This window comes from Enoplosus armatus, chromosome 13, assembly GCF_043641665.1.
Source record: "Enoplosus armatus isolate fEnoArm2 chromosome 13, fEnoArm2.hap1, whole genome shotgun sequence".
NCBI classification, from domain to species: Eukaryota; Metazoa; Chordata; class Actinopteri; order Centrarchiformes; family Enoplosidae; genus Enoplosus; species Enoplosus armatus.
Genome location: NC_092192.1, coordinates 4114832 through 4140405, shown reverse-complemented (window position 1 = coordinate 4140405; position 25574 = coordinate 4114832). Strand labels below are relative to the sequence as shown.

At 39.5% G+C, this 25574-nt stretch overlaps 1 protein-coding gene across 1 annotated transcript; it reads left to right on the top strand.

Annotated features, from left to right (window-relative positions):
* Window positions 1-333: 333 nt before the first annotated feature.
* rabep1 (rabaptin, RAB GTPase binding effector protein 1) lies at window positions 334-25055 on the top strand. The gene is made up of 19 exons (XM_070917707.1): window positions 334-379; window positions 3117-3245; window positions 3567-3770; window positions 4756-4916; window positions 5587-5706; window positions 7684-7819; window positions 8125-8303; window positions 9328-9438; window positions 10791-11252; window positions 12094-12198; window positions 12294-12410; window positions 15210-15308; window positions 16112-16252; window positions 18105-18294; window positions 18502-18513; window positions 20075-20130; window positions 21153-21251; window positions 21801-21917; window positions 24279-25055. Exons 1-19 carry the CDS (start codon window positions 334-336, stop codon window positions 24378-24380), a joined length of 2586 nt encoding a protein of 861 aa, XP_070773808.1. The 3' UTR covers window positions 24381-25055.
* The last annotated feature ends 519 nt before the right edge of the window (window positions 25056-25574 follow it).

The following is a 25574-nucleotide window of genomic DNA, read 5'->3' as shown; positions in this document are numbered from 1 at the left end:
GGCAGTTTGCCCTCAAAATATTAGCACAAAATTGTAAATTGTGAAATATTATTAGGACGTGGCAATACAGCAGTTAGCAGTGACTCTAAAAGGTCATTAACATTTCGTTCTTTGTTATGCGGTTTGTTTTAAAATTGGCACACGTTGGTCTATGCTAAAACAGGCGTCACCGTGTGGTGACGATATGGATTTTATTTTGAAAGTTTAACCGGAAAGCGCACTCTTTACCCTCGCTAGCTTAACACTTAGTTGTGATGTTAGCCTGTTTTCTTGGACACTCCTAGCGCTTATCCCACTTCCCTGGTAATTACCTCAAGCCCCCCTCAGGAAACCATGGCCGAGCAGGCCTCGGGACCCCCTCTGTCGTCCCAACATGACGGTAAATTTCTTCTGTTTGTGGAGTTTTGTGGTGGGAGTGTTGAGGGCTGGGAGCAGCGAAGCCAGCGGCCTCTGCATCCTTGACAACATTAGCTAGTTAGCATCATCAGGGCGACGTGTCACTGGCTGTCACTGGCTTATATTGGACATTTAACACTACGCAGTTGGTGCATTTACGTATATCGACCTGAACTAATTTGGGGGAAGTTACTAAAGCTTTATATTGCTGAATAGGAGCCATGTGTTATTGCGCTCTAATGTAACCAAGCTAACGTTGCTTTCTCTTTACTACTCGTACTACAGCCTAGCTTAGTTAGTTAGCAGCGTTAGCTAGTCTGACAAATTTGATCAAAAGGTCGGCACTGGCCTGGCCCAGCCTCGTTAGTCTTTAACATGGATCATATGGATCTTATCAGTGCAACACAATCTGCTGTGTATGGCCTGGACACTCGAGGGCTGGACCATAATACAGGAGGTTGATCCTGCAGGAGGTCCTCAAACAGGGGTCTGAGGACCATCCTGTGGTCCTGCAAGGAATCTATGCTGTAGTTTTAAGTGAGTGCACATTTAGTCTTGTAGGATGTTAGCAAATAACATTTTATGGTTAGTCATCAGCCACTGCTACAATTTGTACCCATAAATATAGTTGATATAAGCAGCTATGGGAGTTTTGGTGGCAGTAAGCACAATTGTAGTATATATAAGGATTATTATTTCACTTAGCAGTCTAATATCCAGCCATACGTTCAACGCTACAGCAGTTAAGATCTTTCCATATGCATCATTAGGACTAAAGTTAGGTCTGTGGTTTACTGGTGGCTTTTTCAGGACGGCTACAAATATTAGAAAGCGCACTCTGTTTGTTAGTGTTGGGTTGCAAAACATTCATGCCATGTACAATTCCTGTATTTGATCATTTGAGTGAGCTCCATCCAATATAGTATCAATGTTACGTATATATCCACGTAAACCTTGATAAACCTAAATCACCTGACCCCCCTACATGTTCTGCAATCCCTTATCTCGACACCTCGTACTTAAATACAGAAAGACAACTGAAATGAAGAATTTTATAGATTTTTTTTTCAATAAATATTTGGAAATGCAGTGTGTTGTAATGGTTTTGGCACAGTGTAATACAGCTTATGAAGATGGTTTATCAACGCTCTATAGGAGGAAGCAAGAGCTGCTTTTAAGACAGCTGCTGATTTTTATTAAACCCTATATCTAAATTGATTTAGTTAAACTCTACATGTAAATGTATGACTGTTGTTGTTTAGATAACTGTCAAGTTTCTATGAGGATTTCTATGGGTTGGACTGTGTGTGGATGACTTGTATGTTTGTGGATTCCTAAACTGAATGAATTAGTTTTTCATACCAAGACAGACAGTGTGACAAGTCAACAACAGTTTGTTTTGGTAGCCATTACTTTAAAACCACATAAGTAAAGCATGCCTGCGTTTTGAGTTAAAGTAAGGGCTTAACATACTGAATGCCAGAAGCCTCCAAGAAGCCCATGTGAATATATGTTAAGCATGTGGTGATGGAATTTCTGCTTTAGAGATTATTGAGCTGTCACATGATCTTGGTGTAGTTGTGCTGAACCGCTCTGCTGCTTGTGCTAGTAAATGTTTCCATTTGTCTCTCTGCATTTGAGGATATCATCTTCTCTCCTTCGTCTGCTGGTTTTGAATAAGAATGGCAATAAATAAGATGTAAGCAGCACCGGATGTAGGAAAACTGTGGCGTTAAGGCTTTGGATTAATAGAAGAAAAACAAAAGTTTGCCATAGAATAAATAGTCATGCTTTATGCAGAGTGAAGTATTTCTTTGGGAAGACTAATAAGTCACCCGATATGCATTGATAATTACAATTGATATTGTGTGACTGCTAGCTGGCCTTCCGTACACTTGACTGGTCCTGAAAGTCAAGATTTGTCACAGAAGTATGTATTTTATGTTTGACGGGAGATCAAGGTGACAAAACCATCAGTAATAGAGGACATGTTGGCCTAGCAGTTTATTTAACTTGGCTACTACAGTCTGATGCTGTTCAAGTTAGATCTCAGGGGTTGTGAGATGATTAACAGCAGAGGAAAGCAGTCTGCACCACAAAATTATGTTTTCTGCAAACTTAACTCTAATAGTTGCTTTTGTCTTTTAAGGGGTCAAAAGCGGAAACTTTTGGGAAGCAGTGGTGTATTATCAAGTTCAGATAATGACATGAAAATAACTTTACTTAAAAGTAGCCTTTAAGTACAGCAAAGTACGACATTTAATCTGTATGACAATATTATGAAAAATAAAACCGATATCTAACCTCATGTCTCAGTATTGATATTATGATATGAGATTCCGAAATAGAGTATTGATATATCGTCATAAGGGCTGCAAATAAAGATGATTTCCATTATCGATTAATCTGGTGATTATTTTCTTCATTAATTGTTTGGTCTATAAATATCAGAATAGTAAGCCCAAGCTTAGATCTTAAAATGTGTGCTCTGCTTTTCCAATTCCATTCCATTATCTTCCACTGAATTTTATTTTACTGTTTGTTTATTATTATTTCCAACCTGTTTGATTTTTTGGGTAATACATTGCGTATACAGTGAATGAATGTTCAATTTTCAGGCTATTGTCTTTTAATTTGAAGCTTCTGTTTTTAACTATATGTAATCAACAGTTAATTAATTACTGTCCTGTGTGTTCTTTACTTTTTTCTCCATCATCCAGAGGTGCTCCAGCAGCGAGTGGCCGCTCTGGAGCAGGAGAGGGCCGAGTTCATCAAACTCAAGCAGCAGCTGGAGGCCGAGTTCAACCAGAAGCGAGCCAAGTTCAAAGAGCTGTACCTGTCCAAGGAAGGTAAGTATCCCGTAATGTTGCAAGCTCACTGAGATTGTGCATACTGTAGCTTCCTTTGCTCAATAAATAATTAACAGGAGAGCTCAGATAGGTAATGAGGTCTTAGTGAGGGAGGAAGTCCTTATCTGAATGCACATCTAAACCTATGCAATAACACGATGCACTAGCATCAGGCAGCTTCCTTTATCTGTCGCTCATCATGTTTTTGGCTCCCATGCATTCCTCTCCCCCCTCTCCTGGATCCCCTCCTTTCTGTTCTTGCATGCTTTCCTGCCCCTACCATCATTCATATCACCATTGATCCATTTTGTCCCTCCCCAGAGGAGCTGAAGAGGCAGGCCGTGACGCTGGAGGGCGCCCAGGTTGAGCTGAGCTCCGTCCACGCCCAGCTGTCTCAGGCCCAGTCCGAGATGGAGACCATCAAAGCGGTGGCCACCGTGTCGGAAAACACCAAGCAGGAAGCCATCGACCAGGTCCGCAGCCAATGGCAGGAGGAGGTGGCCTCGCTGCAGGCAATCATGAAAGGTAAACAGAGCTTCTCTTTGTGAAAACCCTCTATTCCTAATCATAATCAATCAATTAACAAAGAACATGTCATTAAATACAACAAATATTGTGACTGTGTTGTGGACAAAATCAGACGGTTCAAAATGAACTGTAAAATCTACTTCCTTTTGTAAATTACATTCATTACACCCAGATTTTGATGTGCTCTCACTGGCTGTGATACTGTTGTTAATGAAGTGGTCCACAGTCTGTCAGACGGAGAGCCAGTCGAGGCGGATTTGGTCTTCAATGAAAAGTGTGAACTGACTGACTGCCATCGATAGTTGGCGAATACTATTTGTACTTGTGTGAAAAAGAAAGTGTTTATATGCAGTGTTGTGTTTCTCTGTTTAACATGCATGTTTATCATAGCACTGCTAAATCCAAGTGGACAGGGGGAGCTGGTTTGTATTTGGGTGAGTGAGGAAAGCAGAGACTGAGACAGGGGGAGGGAGAAGGAGAGAGAGGTTTGTGATAACTCGGACGTTTTATTGGACATGGCACGGAGAGAGCAGATAAGTGGCTGAGCGTAGGAAGAAAGTGGCAGTGACACAGCTATGAAATATTAGAGGAACCATCAAAAACAGGCAGAACAGCAGTGCTCGTATTAAAAGAGTGTCAAGACGAAGCCAACGTTTTTACTCTTATCCTAAACTCCTTCTGTGAGGTTTGCTTGTATAAGTTTCAAGTCGGATTCATCAAATTCTTGTAACTGTACAAACTTGTTGTAAAGTGCTTGTTTCAAGCCGATGAATACAACGTGATCATGAGCTTTTATAGGTCTGTTCTCCTGTTGTTTGTGGGCAGATTAATTTACAAAAACGGCGCCCAAGAGTGAAAAGGAGAATTTCACACCACAGAGAGTGCCTCATTTTTTCATTAACAAAAAACAAAACAGATTTGATACTTGACTGAATGAATTTGTTATATCTTTGTCCTTTGTTTCCTCTTTCTCATCCCGCAGAAACAGTGTGCGAGTATGAGGTCCAGTTCCACCAGCGTCTGGAGCAGGAGCGAGCCCAGTGGAACCAGTACCGGGAGGCAGTGGAGAGGGAACTGGGAGAGCTGAGACGCCGCCTCACCGAGGGCCAAGAGGAGGAGAACCTGGAGGACGAGATGAAAAAAGTAGGCTTCATTTTCTGTCCTAATGTGGGAATTTAGTTTTACTTTTGTCTGCTGGAGCTTTTTGATGTGAAACTGAAGAGTTACATTTATGTATTGTTCTGGATGACTCATGAAAACATTTGAAATGTTTTACAGGAAGAGAAAGGAGTTTTTAATAGACAGGGACACAGCATTACACATTATAATTTATTTTACTGTGTCTTTAAGGAGTAACTTAACACCCCTTGAAAATCTTGTTTTTACTGACCTGCAGTGGTTTGACTTCTCACCTTGCTGCAGTGATGTATAGGTGTACTCCAGGACACTGTGACATCACTGTTGTGTGTTTAAAGGTGCAACAAAGCACACTTCTCAGCCGTACTCATCATCAGTGATGATGGGTGCAGTCATTTCAAACAGAGGGGGAAGTGAAACACTGCTTTTTAGCCGGGTGTTACTGTTTAAGTTTAGTCTCTTTGAATCAGTCTGATTATTCTCATGTAAAGACTGAATAATACTTTTACTTAAAGTATAACTCTCTTTGTTTTCTGTTTGTTTTGTTGTTTCTGTGTTTGCAGAGTAAATGTTTTATCATGTTTTTGTAGCTGTAAAAAGACATAGCATATAAAAGAACGTGTAGCTGTACACATGTATACATTTTTAATGGGTCAGTGTAAAACCCTTTTTAAAGGCCCAGGAGGATGCAGAGAAGCTGCGTTCAGTGGTGATGCCCATGGAGCAGGAGATCGCAGCCCTGAAAGCCAAGCTGACTACGGCCGAGGACCGGGTGAAGGAGCTGGAGGCCTCTAAGGTTAGTCGGCACTAAATCAATGACGCAGCCGGGAAAATGAGCGGCTAAGATGATGTTGACCAGGCATGATATAGACCCGGCAGGGCAGCTGCCCTCTCTAAGTAAATTGAATTTGCAAATGTTTCATTATATTAGAAGTGGAAAGCCTTTCTACTGCTTATACATTCAGAGCTTAAAGTACCCTTTACAAAAGATACACAAGCTCATGTATAACCAAGAGGCACTGTTAGTCATTATTTTTCCTTTATGCTTCATTTGATCTGAAAACAGGGAATCTGCACGTCTTAAAAAGTCTTCTTCAGAAACATTAAAATATTTATCCTCAAAAAGAAGTTATTCGAAGTCTGAAATTAATTAATTAATTAATTAAGTCTTAAATACTTCTTCTGGCCTGCTATAGGTAGTTATTATTGGTTTTAAAAGTCTTTAGTGGCGTTGTACATGTATTAGGTTATTAGTATATTGAACATGTACAGTATTTAAGTTTTAGTTATAAAATATGACTGAATCATTAAGGCTTTTATTGACTTTATGTTGGCATTGATCTGACCTTGTGTAAAGTTTACATACATACTTTTAATTAATAATATATTTTTTATAATTAAAAGGTATACGATAATTTCATTAATTATATTATTGGACATTTATTGTATATATGACTCAGAGGTACTGACAAAAATGTGATAAATGTCAAATAAATTCATGTACTTGTATTCTTTTATGCCTTTCATGCTTTGGCTGTTATCATTTTGAAACAGGCGTTAGATTTAATTCAGTGGGGTCTTTAAAAGTATTTTAAAATGTAACTCGGTGAACGTGCAGAAACCCTGTGAAAGTCTTTGAGTACAAAGATCTTTGTATCGCTTGTAGGAGTTTTATGGAGTATTACAATGCAGCACTATCACTATCATATAGTGTTCTCATGAAAGGTCTGCATGTTATTTCAATACAAAATTATTCAAGTTATACTGAACGTGAAATGTGTTTTGGTGTCATAAGCACTCACCAGTTGTAGGCATGAAAAGTGTCTCTTACCAGTTGCAATTTTCATAGATAGCGTTGGTTGTGGTTTGACTTTGTCACTTACAATGAAGTGCATTTAGCCATATTACTGTTACTATTCTATGAGCTTATAGATGGACAGAGGAGTAGATTTTATGGATGTTTTGATACTTTAATGTCACCACTGGGTTAGGGTTATTATAACTGAGCTGAATTAAAGGTCATCACAGACAGATTCTTAACAGCCACCTCTCAAGCCTGCAGGGGGGACTGTTTGATACTCAAAAGACAGATTTGGTGCAGTATCGTTTTACTTTACTATCCACTCTGATAGTTTAAAGCTGCATTAATCAATATTTTTGTTTTAACATTAGATCATATGACTGTGCGTAATGTGAAAGGGCTCACTTGTGAATTATCACCAGACTCCCAGTTCTCACTTCAGCTTATTTCAGCTCATTGTTTTGGTTTTATGTCCCGGAACTTAACTGTTTTGGCTCAGTCTCAGATCTCTCATCAAGCTTTTTTTTCGGATACAAAGCTCTGATAAAAACATTTGACGCTACCTGACACAGCACTTAACAACAGACAGACACAGTTAGCGACTAGCAGGTGAAGAAAGTGGAGCATTTAGCAGCTAGCCAGATATTTCCCACAAGAGTTGGTGGAGACCAAAAATGGAGCTTAAAGGAGAGTGAATATTGGACTTACATTTGCCAGGTGACCAAAAACATGACTCCAAATAGATGCTAATGTTGCTCCGTGTCTGCTCTGTGTGTAATTAGGAGACTGCAACTTTATGAGGTGAAAACATGTCAACGTTGTGCTTACTACCAATATACCAAATATTACTGCTTCTGGTCCCTCTGTTCACCCCAGAGGAACAGTTCACTCCTGATACAGAAGTTTCTAAAAGAAAACTTAAGCTTGAAAGGAAATAAACCAGAGTTGCATGTCTTTCATTTTCTTCTACAGGTCAAGGAGCTCAATCACGTTCTGGAGGCTGAGAAGTCGTGTCGTACCGACCTGGAGATGTATGTGGCCGTGTTGAACACTCAGAAGTCTGTCCTGCAGGAAGATGCGGAGAAACTACGGAAAGAGCTCCACGATGGTACTTAGTTATTACAGACGTGACTCAGGACAGAAACACTTCCCCTTTTAACTAATGCTGCTGTCTACACCGGCTCCATATACTGTAGACACATGCTGTGATAAAGATTGTGACAAAGATCACAAAGATTAAAGATAAGTCACAGTGAAATAAGACTTACTGTGTGTGTGTGTGTGTGTGTGTGTGTGAGAAAGTTGGTCCCTTTATAAACTGTAGACACATTCACATGCAGTGTTGTGTTACTGTTTCTGGCACATAACCTCCACCTGTCCTCTCTCCGTCCCCTCCCCTGTTTGGTGTCTCAGTGTGTCACAAGCTGGAGTTGGAGCGTCAGCAGCACAACCAGCTGAAACACACATGGCAGAGAGCCAACGACCAGTTCCTGGAGTCCCAGCGCCTCCTCATGAGGGACATGCAGAGGATAGAGAGCGTGCTGTCGTCAGAACAGCTCCGCCAGGTGGAGGAGATGAAGAAGAAAGACCAGGTGCACACACACAGACACACAGAGCTGTTATTAACACACTGGAGTGATTAGAGATCTTCACTGGAGAAACTATAAAAACGGAGACTTTTACAGTTCATGGAAATGTGTTTTTTCAGTCAGCAGATTGAGTCAGATAATTTAGTTCCGTCTTTCCAACTGAGACATGTAATCTTCTTAGCAATAATAAAATGAATATGAAGAGCTGCTGTGTGATTGGAAGCAAGGAAAGTTCACCCAGAAGTGAGGTGGAAGGATGGATGAGCAGAAACGGATGCTGAGGAAGAGGATTTTGTTGAGAATCAGAAGCGGGTTTATTGCCAAGTAGGTTTTCACATTTTCCTTGGTGCTGTGGTGCATAACGGTCAAAATAAACAAGGGAAAAGAAAAGAAAACATGGAGTGTAAAAGTCATAAATATAAAATTGAAATTTACAGTTAAAATATGTAAAATATATGAAGAGTTAATTTGCAAAAACGGATAAACGCCATTCTTAAAATGAATAAACCAGCACCAGTTTGATTGATATTTCCTGGAGTGGAAAATATATATATTTTTAGCGGGGCGGGATAAGATTCCATGTTAGTGGGGGTCCCGGGCCCCATGACCTCTGACTTGAAGGACAGTTTGGGTGGGTGATGATGTGGACTGATGCAGGATCTTATTCTGTATTCACTTTATTTGGAGCTGCAGATCAAGTAAAATATGTTATGTATTTCCAATGAATCTTAAATTACAAGCTTATATTTAAGGAGTAATATGCAGAATTATGTTTCTAAATGTGATGGGCAAATGATTTGAAACAGCTCAATATAATGCAGTCCAGTCGGACTGCTCTGCAAACTACAACCTCAGTAATAAACATATATTTAAATTAATATCTCAGCCATCAAAACTGAACATTGTTATCTTTGTAAAGGTATTAATTAGATTATACCCTTTTCTCCACTTGGTGTAAATTTAGTAGATGGAACAATTATGTGACAAATTATGATTAAAACGTTTTGTTTTTTTCTGTCCTTCCAAGGAGGAGGATGAGAAAGAGAGGCTGAGCCAAGTGAAGGAGCTGCACGAGGAGGATGCGGGAGACAACACCGAGCCTTTGGAGGATTTGTTCCTCGGGCTGAGCGTTGAGGAGGTACGAGCATCCTGTCATGCGATACGTCCCTCAGAGAGAACAGAGCAGACTATTATCGTCTTACGTCATATTATTTTCCCTTTGAGTAACGTGATCTTCAGGCAACATGGCACCGTCACTTTTGTCCTGTGTGTTGCTTTTCTAGTTGTAACAGCGTGGTGTTACAAACTTGAAATGATTTGAAATATACATGTTTGAGACTTTTAACTTAAAGATTTAATCCTTATGCTATTTTGTATTCTTATAAAGTTTACTGTAGCTGGGATTTCATACAAATATGTTTTTTGCTGCCGTTGAATTATATACAGCTCAATGGGAATTGAAGCTGGGTTCCAAGTTTTTGAAGAAAATGTCTAATTTGACAAATCTTCGACAAATTATTCTATCTCATCATCATCTCGTTATCTGTAAAATCTATGTTTACCAGGACTTCTCAGAAAGGCCTCACACATTATCACTATTACATGTAAAAGATGTCATCATTATGTGGCTTTGAGTTGCATTCAGATAGGCAATGTATGGATTAAGCCAAATAAATTTGTCGCCCCCGACATTATTTTATTTGGTATATGAATCCTGGAGGTCTAGCAAGTGTGTTGATTGTATTTCCTTCATCATAACATTTTCAAAGCCGATTTTATTTTAAAACGTGTATTGTGACATCCATGGTTGATTGCATGCCGTCGTCTTCTTCTTTCCTGCTTTTGTTGCCGTATTGCTGTGTTTCTTGGCACATTGGCGTCCTTGTACGTGTTCATGAGACAAACAAAATGCGTATCCACTCATGAAACAACTGCTCCTACTGGTCAAAACTCCACAACGTACCATTAAAACATGTAGTATTAGTTAACAGAACATACAAGATGCCCAGCCTGAAAAATATCCCACTTTTCTGACACCTTATTTACAAATTTCTCAAAAGCAGGAAAGAAGAAGAAATAAATTTGTCGCCCCCGACATTATTTTATTTGGTATATGAATCCTGGAGGTCTAGCAAGTGTGTTGATTGTATTTCCTTCATCATAACATTTTCAAAGCCGATTTTATTTTAAAACGTGTATTGTGACATCCATGGTTGATTGCATGCCGTCGTCTTCTTCTTTCCTGCTTTTGTTGCCGTATTGCTGTGTTTCTTGGCACATTGGCGTCCTTGTACGTGTTCATGAGACAAACAAAATGCGTATCCACTCATGAAACAACTGCTCCTACTGGTCAAAACTCCACAACGTACCATTAAAACATGTAGTATTAGTTAACAGAACATACAAGATGCCCAGCCTGAAAAATATCCCACTTTTCTGACACCTTATTTACAAATTTCTCAGGACACTTATTTGCTCTTTTTCTTTTAGCCCCATGCAAACCACAGCGCCCACGGCTCCATGCACTCCTTAGATACAGATGTGGTGGCCGGGGGCCCCATGGACCCTTACAAGGACAACCTGCGGAGAGTTCAGTCAACAGACAGCCTCGGCTCCTCGCTGTCTGTCCAGCAGGGCCTCGGCGGCCACAACCACAAGGCCAAGTCGGCCAGCCACCTGGACGAGTCGGACTTTGGGCCCTTGGTGGGGGCCGACTGCGGGGTGACAGACAGTAGTTTTGGTGAAACTTCATCCATCAGCTCCATCAAGCTGACAGCGAGTCATTTCCTGCTGACTAAAGACCAGGAGAAGGCCATTAAAGCCATGACACCTGAGCAGGAGGAGACGGCGTCGCTGCTGTCCAGCATCTCTCACGCCCCCGACACCGCATACTTACCGCCTGCAGGCTACAGGCTGGTCAGCGACAGCGAGTGGAACCTGCTGCAGCAAGAGGTGCTTCACAGAGAAGTTTTAATACTTTGAACACAGTGTTGTAGTTAAATATAGTCCCAACAATTTAGTGGTTATGACAGGACATTAAATTTACAATACCAGGTAGAGTTGATGGCTGATTTTTAAATTATTCTCAGGAATATATCACGCTCTTCCTGAGACTCCCAGGATTTGATGAAGCGAAGGTTGATTTTTATAACAGAACTGCTGATAATTAACCATTGAATGTCATTTATTGTTTTCCATATTTGTTACAGTCTGTTAAGACCAACAAAGAAGACTATCTTTGAGGTGGAAGAAAAAAATTCCAACCATACAGAATCATTGGATCCTGTTTTTCAGCATATCCTCTATGGAAGTGTACGGCCACTTTAAAGGGTTTATCTGAGGTTATTGCTGTGTGCAGTAGCCGGGAAGAAACATCCATCACATGCAGCCATTCCTGCGTGTTATTTCGGTAGTTTGAGGATCAGGAGCATAAAGTTAGGACGGTCTTCTGCACTCAACGTGCTACATTTAAGATTTTGTACGCTTCATTCGCCGAAACTAAAACATATTTTGCCACGCAACTGAACTGTGAACTGCTGTTCTAGCATGACAATTAGATTAAAAAGATAACCGCAATAACGACGATTTAAGCTCCAATTTACGGACATTGCATTTCATTCATGGTTAATCTTTTTCATAGGTTGTTTTCAGTTAGAAAACTGCTCTTTTAGTTCTTTTAGAAGTGTTGTAAACTCAAATATTCCATTATATTAGGCGTTAGGCATTACGTTATCAAATCGTTTTTATTAAGTGTTTCATGGTGTTGTTGTTGTTGTTGTTGTTGTGTCATCAGGTGAAAAATGCAGGCAGGAAGCTTGGCCGGCGTTGTGATATGTGCTCCAACTACGAGAAGCAGCTGCAGGCCATCCAAGGACAAGAGGCTGAGACACGAGATCAGGTTTGTGTCTTCGCTGTGACTTTATCACCTTTTTACTAAAAGAATGTTTGTCAACAATGTTCATCGGAGGGATTCTCCGTCACGCTGTCTTCTAGGTGAAGAAGCTGCAGGTGATGCTACGTCAGGCCAATGATCAGCTGGAGAGGACGATGACGGAGAAACAGAATTTGGAAGATTCGGTCAAATTAGGCAACGAAGAAACCGCTGCTAAGGTTTGGACTCAGTAAAGTTATTAACGTGTATTGATTATGTTGACTCTGTTGCCTTCAGATATTTGGTTTAGGGCTTGATTTGACAGTGAAAGGTTTAAAGCCTGCTCTCTTTTCATGAAGGCATTTCTGTCTTGTTACTTCATTATAAAGTAATTATAAATTTGATAGAATAATGGCTAGAGGAAAATGAGACCGTTTGGTTTGTTGTTTGAACTGATTTCTACAGTATGTGTTTATTCTTGTCTCAGTGTGTGAAATGTCCCATGAACTTTGTGGGACTGTTTTAAGTTCCCATAATGCTTTGGGGGATGTAAACAGTAAGTATAATGTTGTCTCCATAGATTCATTGAGTTAGGCTGTGGGCTACAGCTTGAGCCCCATGTTTTTAACCTATATTTGTTTACATTTTGTCAAATTGGCACCATTAAAAGCTGAATTAGCTATTAGCAGTTCCCATTTGCATTGTGCCCATGATACTAAAGAAATCTTAAAAACGTGACGATTCTCAGGCAGTTTCTGAGTAATGAGAAGTGTCTTTTTTTTTTTTTTCTATTATGTCCAAGCGGATTTATGGACATTTATTTGTGATAGACAGTGGAGATAATGTAAAGTTTAAGTCACACTAAATCTAAGTGGGCAAAATCAGCAGGCCAAACATTAAAAATTAACTTCCCGCTGTTCCCTTTTCACCTTATGCAGTATCTTTACCTTATTTGTCTCCCCTCACGCCCCCTCAACTCTCCCACACCTCCCCAGGGGGTCCGTTCTGTTTGAAAACCTCTGAGAAACAGAACTCACTCATATTTTCTGTATGTGATCAAAGAAATAATCAAGTATTAATGTTGTTACAGTCCCTCACGTTTAGCGTGTTAGTTAAACACAAAGTTTCTTGGTAATGAAACCTGGTTCCTGCTTGGCTGTTGTTCATCATGTCTGTTACGTCTGAATACGTTTTTGCAGGCGATGTGCCGAGATCTAGTGCAGTGAGTCGGTGGAAGGGAGAGAACATCTATAATGTTTTTAAAAGCAGTGAAGGTGTTGACTTCCTGTTTCCAAGTGTGCTAGAAAATAGGCACTATCTTATATGCAGGTGCGTCTTTGCACCAGCAAACCAGGACAGTGAGGTTTCCTCATCTGCACTGGTTTGGACCGAATTGGTATATGACGATGTCCACAGTTGAAGCATCGCGATGGACGATGACATCGTCTCTGAATACCCCCCCCCCCCCCCCCGCCTCTGTAATGTTTTTTTATATATACCTACAATAATAAGCCCTAATGCGACGTCATAGACTCCTGTATACCGCCATACTCATCAGTCCTCTCTCCTTATCCAACAACAGCAGGTTACCAGGGCAACAACTGCATGACTCATCCTCTTTCCAAAAGTTCTGACAAAACTAGAAGCATCACATGTTTTTATTCAGGAGACCTGTGGGTGCGATGATGAGCAGGATGTGGTACAGCAGAATAAAAAAGTTCACACTGCTGTGACCACAAGCAACAATTGAATGTAACCGTGATAATTTGTTTTTTGCAGAATGTCATTAATAGAAATTTGCAAACACTAGACCAGTTAAATTGTTTTTGCTTTCACGTTGTTTGTTGTACTACTGTAGTGTTTTATAACGACATGTGTGGTTATTGTGTAGATCATCATGCATTATTCATGGGAAAATGGTGGCTGCTGGACTGTTAATATGTTCAGGACTGTGAATTTATCTTGAAGAGCTTGAACACAGCCCTCTTCACAAATTCAAGGAGCGTTGACTCAGATCGTTTCTCCAGTGTCCCTCCAGGTTTCAGCCGTTTTAACACCTGGAGTGTCTGCACCACAGGCCTTCAGCTAAGCAAATCTCTCAAAACTGGCCATACTCTCTGCTCGCTTGAATGCACTTTTCACACCTTTTGATCGTGAAAATAGAGTCAAGTGTGGGAAGGTGTTTTCTAAAACCTACACAGTGTGACAGCTTATGGACAAGGCAGAAATGTCAAGTCTTTTCATTAACCCGCCTGTTTAGCATCTATAAATAGTGCATCTATAGATAATGTACAGATTATAACACACTATAATGTAGCTGTAAACAAGTGTTTATTTGTCAACAGCCATAACTCCTCCTGTGAGAACCCATAGGTGGAGGATGGTGTATAAACAGATAATGAATGACAATATAGTAAAACACAGTTGTACATTAATAATCATTTAAAAATGAAACACTTCAAGAAAGTGTATATATGATTTGATAACAGTAATGGCAACGCATTAGAGGCCCTGTCACATTGACCACAGACTTTTTAAAAGTGTGAGAACTCCTTTTGTCAGTTCACAAACTCCAGTTTCATTTTAGACAGATGTCACAGTTGTGGCACTGGTCACAACTGGTACAAACACTGTGGTCCAGTATAATGTCTGAAGCCGTTTGAAACCAGGATGGTCAGCTGTCCCCGCAACTGCTGATTAGTGCTACAGAGTAGATCCTAAGCTGTAGTAATGATATCTACTTGATGGTAATCAGCTGGTCGGTTGTACTTTTATGTACTCCAACAAAACGAATATAAGGAGATTGTTGTTTAACCTCTTCTAACATCCAAACAAACTAAATGACTTAACGTCTCTTCACAAAAAAAGCTGAAGCAGCATTTTGTGAACATGACGGTGTATGGTGTAACATGAGTGTGTACGCACAAGCATGAACTCTACATTTTTATTTTATTTTATGCATATATATTCAGCATGTATATTGTATTGTATGTTTAAAGACCTTTTGAAGGCTTAGCGATGTTGTCTCTGTGTTGTAGGTGTCCGCCCTCCTGCAAAGAGTCCAGGAGTCAGAAACGCTGCTCAGCACACTACAACAGGCCTTCAGTGACGCTAAGAGGAACACACAGGAACAGATGGTGAGCAGCATATTCTTCTGTGTTTGGATCTCTAGTTCCTTCTAATGCTGCTGCAAGACTTCAAATAGCCCTTCAAATAAGCATGTCAGTTTTTTGTTTTGACATCAGGCTTTAGCGACAAGTCCACTGTCTCAGTCCACTAATCCATTAATCGCCTAAGTAAATTCATAGTCAGTTTTAGACATTTTTCTATAAGTAAAATGGAACTGTTACGTAACATCTCTACCACAAATATTTGCTGAGTCGATGGAGCTCTTGGCTACAGGATTTCTCACTCTTAAAAATGAAGATAAATATGTGCAAACGTTGCTCGTCCACCACAACAGAAATGTTCAGAAACTGCAAAAACTGCCATATGCATTACTAAGTTATGTAAGTGTGCTTACTTGTTGTAGCAGATTGTAGCAGATTGTCGTCCAAATTGTGAGGGGGAAAAAAACCCAGGAAGAAGTACGTGACACAGAAACATTCTCAATAATGAATGTGCAGCTGCAAGCTGTGTCATAGCACACACGTCTTTAAAGTCTTTGCAAACAAACTTGTCTGCCAGAGCAATGAGACATTCCTTTTGCTGCCTGCGGCTTTGATCTAAAGAAATATGGGACTTAATACTGTCATTAATTCAGTCGTAATGTTGAAAAAATGATAGCTCTGCAGGGAGAATCAGACGGAGCGTGGCTCGAAAAGTTAGACGCTGGCCAGTGAGTCACTCCTTACCATGTGTTGAAGTGGTGCTGCTTCCATATGACAGACTAGCCGACACACGATGAGATGGAGTGATTTATTTTGTCTGTTTGTTTCAGGCGGTGCTGGTGAAGTCGAGGGAGCAGGTGGCAGATGAACTGAGCCGACTGCAGAGAGACAACGAGAGCCTGCAGGGAAAACACAGGCTGCACGTAGAACTACAGCAGCAAGAGGACTTCCAGATGCCCAATACTGTGCAAGTACGTGAGGCCCAGATCACATCTTTCAAACTCAACATCAGCGTCAGTCGCAGGGCTCGTTTTAAAAATACAAAGTAACTTGTAACTATTACAGCATCTCATGGTCTTCTTCAGTGAATGGGACACCTGAAAGCTGTCAAGCAATGTTGAAAGGGAGCATTAAGAGGTCTAGAGTTGAGGTTATTTAGTCACACATACTGATCCCAGAGGTCAAGAATGGACTTCCACGCTCAAATTGCATTCGTGTAATTGGGGCTCAGATGAGGAGATGCTTCTGGGACGTCGCTTCATTGGTCACAAAACAGCCTGCTGAGTCTGCACTCAATTTAAAAACTGTCACAGCATGAGCAGTGGTGTCCCCATGCATGCCACACAGAGAGTGGAGGAACTGACACCAAATTATAGAAAGATTATCCCTGCAGTGTAGCGGTCAGAAGCTAATTGCTTCGGTGGTGGCGCCGCCTTTGTGACTCCACAAGCTCATTTTCAGTGATTAATGGCATCACTGCTCATTTTGAGCTTTCTGACAAGGTGAGAATACTTCAATCTTTTTTTACAACTGTGTGTTCTCCTCCATCAAACACACAACTCATCTCTTCCCACACTGTTACTCTTAGCCTCTCGCTGAATTATTCTCTATCTTGCAGAGTGGGCTTGTGCTTTAGTGGAGGTGGAGTAGCACCAACGATCCACTGACATTTTCAACTGGTTGGTGGTTAAACAAGCTGCTCACATAACATATAAATCTGTATTTACTGCATCAAGATAACAAAACCATGTAAATACGAGGGAGAGCCGATACAGTATCTCTCTATTTCTATTTAAATTTTTCTTAGTATAGAAAGATGTCCACTAGAATTTGAATAAGGTCTGGATTGGGTTGCACCAGATATTCTTATTATCCATTACTACATTTGGGTGTAAAGTCATTTCAGTTTTATTAGTTACAACTAATTTGTTTCAAACTAGTGATTCACTAAATAGGGTTAAAACTTAAGGAACGTCTTAGCTAGTAAAAACAGGCAACAGTGTAAACAGGAAGTCACTATAGCTGCAATATAACCTATATAAACGGTTTAAGGGGCCAAGTGATAAATTTATTCATGCAAACATGGAGACATTTGTGATTTAGAATTATTAGTATTCAACATCTGATTGCACAACTTAACCACCCTTGTTTGGTCGTTTAGTGTGAAGTGTGAATTGGTATAACATTTTGTAATTTAATGTGTTTTTTGTGAAATGTAATTTAAAATGTCCCCAGTTTACAATTAACTACACAACAGTTACACCTGACAGTTATTAGGTTACCACTAAGTTTTAGTGTGGTGCAACCCATTTTGATTTCGTGATGTGTAAGTGGGTGTTTAAACCGAAAACAGCGCAAGGGGTTGTTTTTGAAGAGACGGCCGGTTTGAGTAACAGATCCACGAGTTTGAAGGTTTATAAGAGGCCAAAACACAACAGTTTCTAATCCTCATTGGTCTCAACTGTTTATAATTAAGACAAGTTTGCTCCTGATGAGCAACATATTGATGTTACCATTTAATGTCAACTGACTGGATTAAATATAGACAATAAGATACAGCACAAATGCAGATATATTCTATGGTGCGATGTTGAATACTTTACTATAGTGTAATAGATCTTTATTTTAGTTTGAATGTTTTCACCCTAGAGGTATAGAGGTGTATATCATCAGTATACAATGTCACAATATCCTGCTTCATTCTCACCAGACATTTGAAGGAAGAAAGTCTCCTCTTATATTAATGTCCTTTTGCTTTGTGCTTTATCTTCACCAAGTTGTGCTACATATTGGTGCCTGTAATGTGGTTTCGTTCTTCTTCAGGAGCTACATGGCCTGGTGTTGCTGCTGCGCGAGGACCTGGTGGCGTTACGGACGTCTGCCGATCACATGGAGGAGAAGCTGAAGGCTGAGATTCTGTTCCTGAAGGAGCAGATCCAGGCGGAGCAGTGTCTGAAGGAAAACCTGGAGGACACTCTGCAGCTGGAGATCGAGGGCTGTAAGGAGGAGATAGGTGAGACTCAATCAAACTAGCCATTGATCAGCTGTACGGTAGATAACTAACTGATCATTTTTAGCCAAACTTCAGCAAACAAACTCTAAACTTCTGTGGGGATGTTTCCAGCATACATGTTTTTCATTTTCTGGACATTTTTTTTTTTTTTTTACATTCTCTTCTGTTTCTGCTTCTGTTTCTTCTCAATTGATCACTGTCATTCAGACATCTTGGAAGGTACGACCAACACTTTGAACGAGCTCACTCTAACTGCTTGTGTGTGTGTGTGTGTGTTAATGGCGTAGCTGTCAGACTAATAACTATAGTGAAGCCTACAACATCCCGCTTTCCCTCACACTTTTTCTTGGAACGGCTAAAATGTGCTTTAATAAATACTGAATGTTGTCCTGTCCCACAGATATTCGATAAGTCGATAAGTAAGACTGTTGGGCAGCTTAGTAAAACACTATGTGTGCAGTCACAGCCTTAAACCTTATAAATGTGTTGTTACTGAAAGGACTATGCGCACTTGTTTGGAGCTTTAGCTTTCTGGTCATCTCGAAGGAGCCTGTGTCCAAGTCCTCTCTGTTTTTGGTTAATGGTTCTGTATGGTGTTACATTAACATGACGTTTAAACTAGTGCTGCAGCTAACACTTCGATTAAGCTGATTCAGGTATTTTAATCAATGAGTCGTTTAGCTCATGAAATGTCAAAAAAAGAAATTAAAAATCACAAGTTCTGAGAGGTGACGAGGTCCAAGGTTTCTGCAGATGTTAAAAGTATTCTGAAGAAGGCCTCAAACTAACTTAACTTAATTAGTCATTTTTAATTGGTTAATCCATCCATTAATTTTATGCCACTGATCTGGGTTCAGGTGGCATTCATTTGATTTTAATATCAAGAATTATTGTTATATACTGCTGCTTTCCTGTCATACTTTCATACTTAAGCTGGTATGATCACGAAACAGGTATTAATTTGCATTCTATGTGGTGTTAAAGAGATCTTCAGAAATAATAAATTTAACTTCGAAACTTTGTCCAAAACTGAAAGATATTCAATAGTATTATTATTTAAATTAAGGGTAATGTAAAATATGGGAAATCAGAACCTTTTCACCTTTTAGAAGCAGGGACCGCAGAATATTTGCAATTTTTATGTAACATATATTTCTTATCAAAATTGTTAGCAATGAATCTTGTCGATCAACTCATTTATTAATTGACTAATTATTTCAGCTCTAGTTTAATGCAAAAAAAAAAATAGACAGTTCTTTTTGAGAGTAAATTGGAACTTTTGCAGAACTTATGTTTTCTTGCTTGTTTTTAATTTACAAACAATGAAAAACGTCCCACGGGTGGATTATTATAAATTTAATCTTCATTTTGGATCTTAAAACATTTAATTCACACCTGACAGATCTACTGGAGACTCAGAGAGGACTTTGGTATCAGTTCTCTTCTCTGTGACCAAGTAACCAATGAGCCGAGCGCCCAAAAAATCAATATATCCATTAAATGTGGGAGTGTTTCATGTTTGTTAGTGTTTGTGTTTTAGTCCAACGCTGGCTCAGTCAGCCTATTAGCTTTTATGGTTTGTTGTGTAGATCTCTTCCTGTCTGTTTCACACGAGCCAAACACACACAGATGGTCTTTTAGATAAAGGTGCAGCTTTGTTGTATTATTCATGAGTTGACAAATTATTTTCTAGAAACCACGTAATACTTTCAGAGAGCGTATCTGGTCTTTGAGGTTCAGATGTACAGTATGATCCTCTAATGATATCTCCTTCCCACAGCGTCTTTCTCCAGCCTGAAGACGGAGCTGGAGCGAATAAAAGCGGAGAAGGAACAGGTACGTACTCTGTGTATTACACCTCAGTGAGGACACTTTCTCTAATGTACATGCCTCTCATTTTGTCAAAAGGCAAAGAGATCAAGTTATTGGCTTCCAATTCAGATTTTTTGTGATTTTTAAATATTTTTATATCAACAATGGGCCAAATTATTACATGTAGTGTGTAAGGAGTTGCTCGTAGTGATGAATCGCCCGACTCTGCTCTGCTAAGCAGTTTAGCTTCTTTTAGCCTATTGTTTTGGTTTTATGGCCCACCGTTTCACTGTTTTGGTTCGGTCTCCGCGCTCTCATCAGGGTTGTTGTACGCTACCTGCTATCCGCCCAACATCAAACATCAATCCCTCGTTCACTCATTCACTACTTCCTGTGTAACAGACACTCAGTAGTTTACTGTACAGTAAGTAGTAAATTGACATTTCAGACACTTGTCAATCATTGTTTTATGTCATTGCTGACAGTATCACAACTGTAATTTTCACCTCTAAAACGTGACTCATTGCGGGATTGTTCGCAGACAGGTTTACATGCTGTCGACGCTAATTTTGTCGTGGCATTACAAAAATGTTTGCGATAGATCTTAAATTTCACACTTTCAGATTCAGAATTCAGACACTTAAATAAAATGGTGGACAGTTAATTTAGTGCACTATATAGTAAAAAGCAGCTAAACAAAATTAGCCACTAGCTGGTGAACATAGTGGAGCAGTTAGCAGCTAAAGCAACTGTTAGCTAACACGTTTAACATAACAATTTTACAAATTGTCACATGTTCTGTTGTCAGCTTGTTTGGCTACCCCCAAGTCGACTAATGCTCTCTTAATATTAAGAATCTGCCAGTGTTTTTTTGTACGACCACTGGGGGGCGGCAGAGTCAGACATTATTTCGAATCCTGCACATAAAGACTTTAAAAAGTATCTTAATCTCTCCGGATCCTGCAGATTAGTTAATCCCTATTTGGTGGAATGTATTACCTGCCTTTGTGTACTACTGATATATATTAACCCTGTTGTTTATGTAGTTGCAGAGCAGTCTAGCAGAGAAGACTGAGACACTGGAGAGCATCCAGGGCCTGAGGATCAGCCTGGAGCAGCAGCTCAAAGAGCTCACCACTGCAAAGGTCCATCTCCAGACACATTTAGCTGTAGACCTCCCAAACTAAACTCAAAATCTTTCTCTGATTAATGTGACCAATAATATCAGAGTGTAACAGATACTGTTATATATCTTAGGACGGAACTCTTTTCTAGTGAGGATTTAACGGAATATAAACATCAAATCCACCAAGCAGCTCATGTTTCAGCAGATCCTCCACTGCACTTTATTAACTATGACAACAAGAATTTATAAAGAATGCTTCAATGAATATTGTAAGCAGTGCATTATAAAATATTTCCTTTCATAAAAGATAAAAGAGGTAGTATGTTAGAGGAAGTTGAGCATGATGAGAATCTGTATTTAAATATTTTAAATTCCAGAGTCATTTGTTAGCGGCTGTGAAGTGTTCATTCAGCCAGTAATGAAGTCGACACCATTTTGAATTATTCACTAAATGTGTTTCATGTGTTAAATATTTATTTCATTTCTTCTGTAACGTTGAAGGTTTCTTATTGCAATTTATTGGCTCCATTTAGCCTTTCTGATTGAATCCTGTGTTTGTTCACTACAGATTGCACTAGAGAGTCAGGCCTTTGATGAGAGAGACAAAGCTCAGCGGCTGCAAACAGAGCTGGATGTCAGCGAGCAGGTTCAGAAGGACTTTGTCAAACTTTCTCAGACCCTTCAGGTAAGCAGGAGTTCACCATGTATGGACAGTGTTACATTTAAAAAGACAAAATTGTTAAAGGATCATTTTCTTAATGTCAACAAATCCCATAAAAAGACAAAAAAAAAATGAATTGATCCAACTAACGAGTTGTGTCTTTGTTGCCTGATGTATCTTGTTCCCGTGTGCCATTAAAAACACATCAATGAGCCACACTGTTCATCACTGGGTGACGTGTTCCTTCATTACCGTGAACACACACACTAGTTTATTGTGTCCCACACACACCATCCTGCTGCCAGAAAAACTCACTGGAGCACCAAATGTGGATTAATCCACAGCCGAAAATAGTCCCCAACAAATGCACTATTTACTCCTGTTTGTTTGATGAAACCTACAGCTGTTTTACTAAATGACTGAGCCTTTTTTTAAAATGAAACTATATATTCATTACCTGTTTTTTAAAGATATATAGGCAAATAGGCTTCATTGTTGGTTTTGGTCTTTTCATGTGATTTGTTGACAGTAAGAATATATATAGAATACTGCTGGCCTCATCCTTTAATGTGTATCTGTAGAAGATTATCCTGGTTATAACTTTAATATTCAGTCAATACTGAATAAAAGCTTTTAGAGTAAAACAACAGGGTCAATGATTTATATTTGACCATTTTTCCCACTAAAGCAAAGTAACAGTCAAGATACATTTAAGTGTGAAATGTAGTTTAGTAGTGTTAAACGCACACGTGTAAACATTTTTCAGTCTAGCCATGTTGTCATGTATCATTGTAGAGCTGCAACTAATGATTATTTTCACTATTGATTGATCTCCGATTAATCTCTCCGATCACAGAGATTGTTTAGTGTATAAAATGTCAAACAAATGTGAAAAATGGTCTTCAGATGTCTTATTTTGTTTGACCAACAGTTTAAAAATCAAATACATTCAGTTTTCGATGGTATAAAACAGTGAAAAGCAGCAAATACTCACATTGGAGTACCTTGAACCAGAGAATGTTAAAACACGTCTAAAACGATTAATAGATTATCAAAATAGCTGTGGATTATGTATTTTGTTTAATTTCCATTGATTTGAAAATTAGACCAATAAAAACCTTTTTACTTGACCTTACTTGAAGCTTTTTGGCCTTTTTAAAGATATATTTCATCAAATATGAGAGTAACTCGATGAGACTTTGTGTAAAGTTAAATGATATTCGTGCCCTCTGCAGATGACATATCGTCTGACAGCTCATTTCCTCTGGTCTGTCGCCAACTAGAGAAAAAAGAAGCTGTTGTTTGACTTCGCTGACGTTGTTACAGCAGCACGTCCAAATAGCTGCACCATCGGAAGGTCAAGAAGTGTTACTGAACTGGAATAAACACTTAACTTTCAGGAAGCAGGATTATTCTTGACACAGAGAGTCCAGGCTGAACGTTGTTCCCTGAAGGTCTCCTCACACCACATCCACACAGTTAATTTGTTACAGCATGTGGACTTTGGATATGTTTCTTTTGTGACTATGGCAACAGTATTAACTCGTGCTATTGTATTTAATATATCTCAAACTCTTCGTGGTGAAGAAAAATACAGCAGAAAGGTAGCTGTGTGCACATTCTGTCCAGTATTTAAGGAGGAACCTGACAGATTTTTAAACAAATCAAAGTCTGTTTACGTGTCTCAGGGAGTACTACTGCATGTGTCAAGTCAGATAAATCGCCTATAAATATCACTTGGCTCAGCGTCAGTTAGATCTGAAGACTACAACACTGAAAGCGTGAAAATGAAAACAATCTGTGGGTGTGGAGTTAGAAAAAAAATGAGCTTATCAGACCTGAATCTCCGACTGAACTATCAGCGGTTGGGTTGCATTGTGGGTAATGTAGGCGCCATGTTTTGACAAGGAAGAAAAATGCGTGGAATAAACCCCCCCCCCAGTATTTCTGTACTTGGTTGTGTTTTCTCACTTAGCAGCGTGTTTTCTAAATGCTGCGCTTGTGTTGTCAGTTTGGTGAAGATGTTATCTTAATTTGCTTGTGTTTTGTCTATTTGCATGTGTTGTTGCAGTGCGTTGACCTTTCAGGGCCACCGTAACTGTAAATAAAAATGAAGATTAAATGCCCCCCGCCTCTCAGGCTGCACTAGAACAGTAGCCTGAGAGGCAAAACCCAGGGAAAAATAAATCTTCAGGACACTCACTGCTGTGAGCACATGATAATAAAAAAGCGACCTAGAATTAAGGAGGCTGTACAGTAATAAAACTGTAGAGAGTAAATCAAACTGGAACTGTAAAAGTTGGAGAAACAGAAATGCGATTTATTTAAATGTAAAATGAATTAAGCTGTTTAAACTAATCAATAATTGTTCGTCCATGTCTGCAGGTACAGTTGGAGCGAATACGACAGGCAGACTCCTTGGATCGAATCAAAGTCATCCTCAATGACACCAACTTGACTGACATCAACCAGCTTCCAGACACATGATGCCACTGAATGAAAACTGCCTTCAGTTTCATTCCCCTCTTTCTCTTATCACTGGCCCAATAACATTATTGATCTGACCCTTCCTTCTCCCCCATAACCACAGAGGAAGAGTTTGGAGGGACAAGGACAGACAAGGCACGAGGAGCCTTTTGTGTACATTAAGAGTCGTGGAACATGGATAGAATAATGAAGAAGAAGAAGAACACTACTAAAAAAAGAAATGTAAATAACTAAAAGTGTGACTCTGGACGGAGGGAGTGGAAGTCTGTCTGTGTCTTGTTTCTACTGTAGATATGACCGTCTGTATTAGCTCAACCAAAAAGGTTTGTCGTCTTCTAAAGCACTTTTCATCTGCAACTTCTCTTTCCAGGTAAATAGAAAACAAATGGATGCATAACTTTTCTCCTTCTGTTCTCAAAGCGGCTGATAATCGCTTCCTTGTTCCACTCGCTTGTGTCGGGTTTTTTCCGTTTTTTTTTTTTTTTCAGTGACATTTTCCACCTCGTCCTGGTCATTTCCACCCTGTGCAACCTATGACAAAGGCACGATGAAGGAAATTCATGGAAAATACTTGCACATAACTTAACTGGGATACAAAAAAAGGAACATAACACAATTTGAGCAATACCCTCCATTTCTTAAACATCGTCTACTGTATCTTGCTTTGTTCTTGTTCTTAACGTCCGACAGAAGCTTTTTTTTTTTTCTTTTTAAAGCTGCAGTGAAGAAACATTCAGTCATGTTCAAAGTTTTATTTTTCATTCTTGTTTCTTGATTGTCAACCTTTGAAACACTAGTTAACAGAGTTCACGTCAGGTAAAGAAATGTTTAGGTGAGGAGAACAGAGGACACCTTAAGTGGAAAATGGATTTTAATACTCACTTTGCTCCTTTTATTGATTGCTTTTTTGAATTGACTTTGGTTGGACTTTCTTAATGTAATTCTAAAGCTCTTAAATTACAGTGGGCGGCTTTTAAATTATAATGGAAAAGCACACTATCACAGCGCTGGCACAAGGTGTCTCTCTCCTGTGCAGCAGTAGCTGTAAGGGGGGCGTCTTATTTAGACACTTCCTAACGAACAAGTCCCCCTGCTCCTCCCTAAGACCCCTTTTGACTGGGAAATTCAGTGGTTAAAATCCCAACTAAAGGACAGCTGACTTTTCATACCTGTGGCGTTTCTACGAGCAGTGAA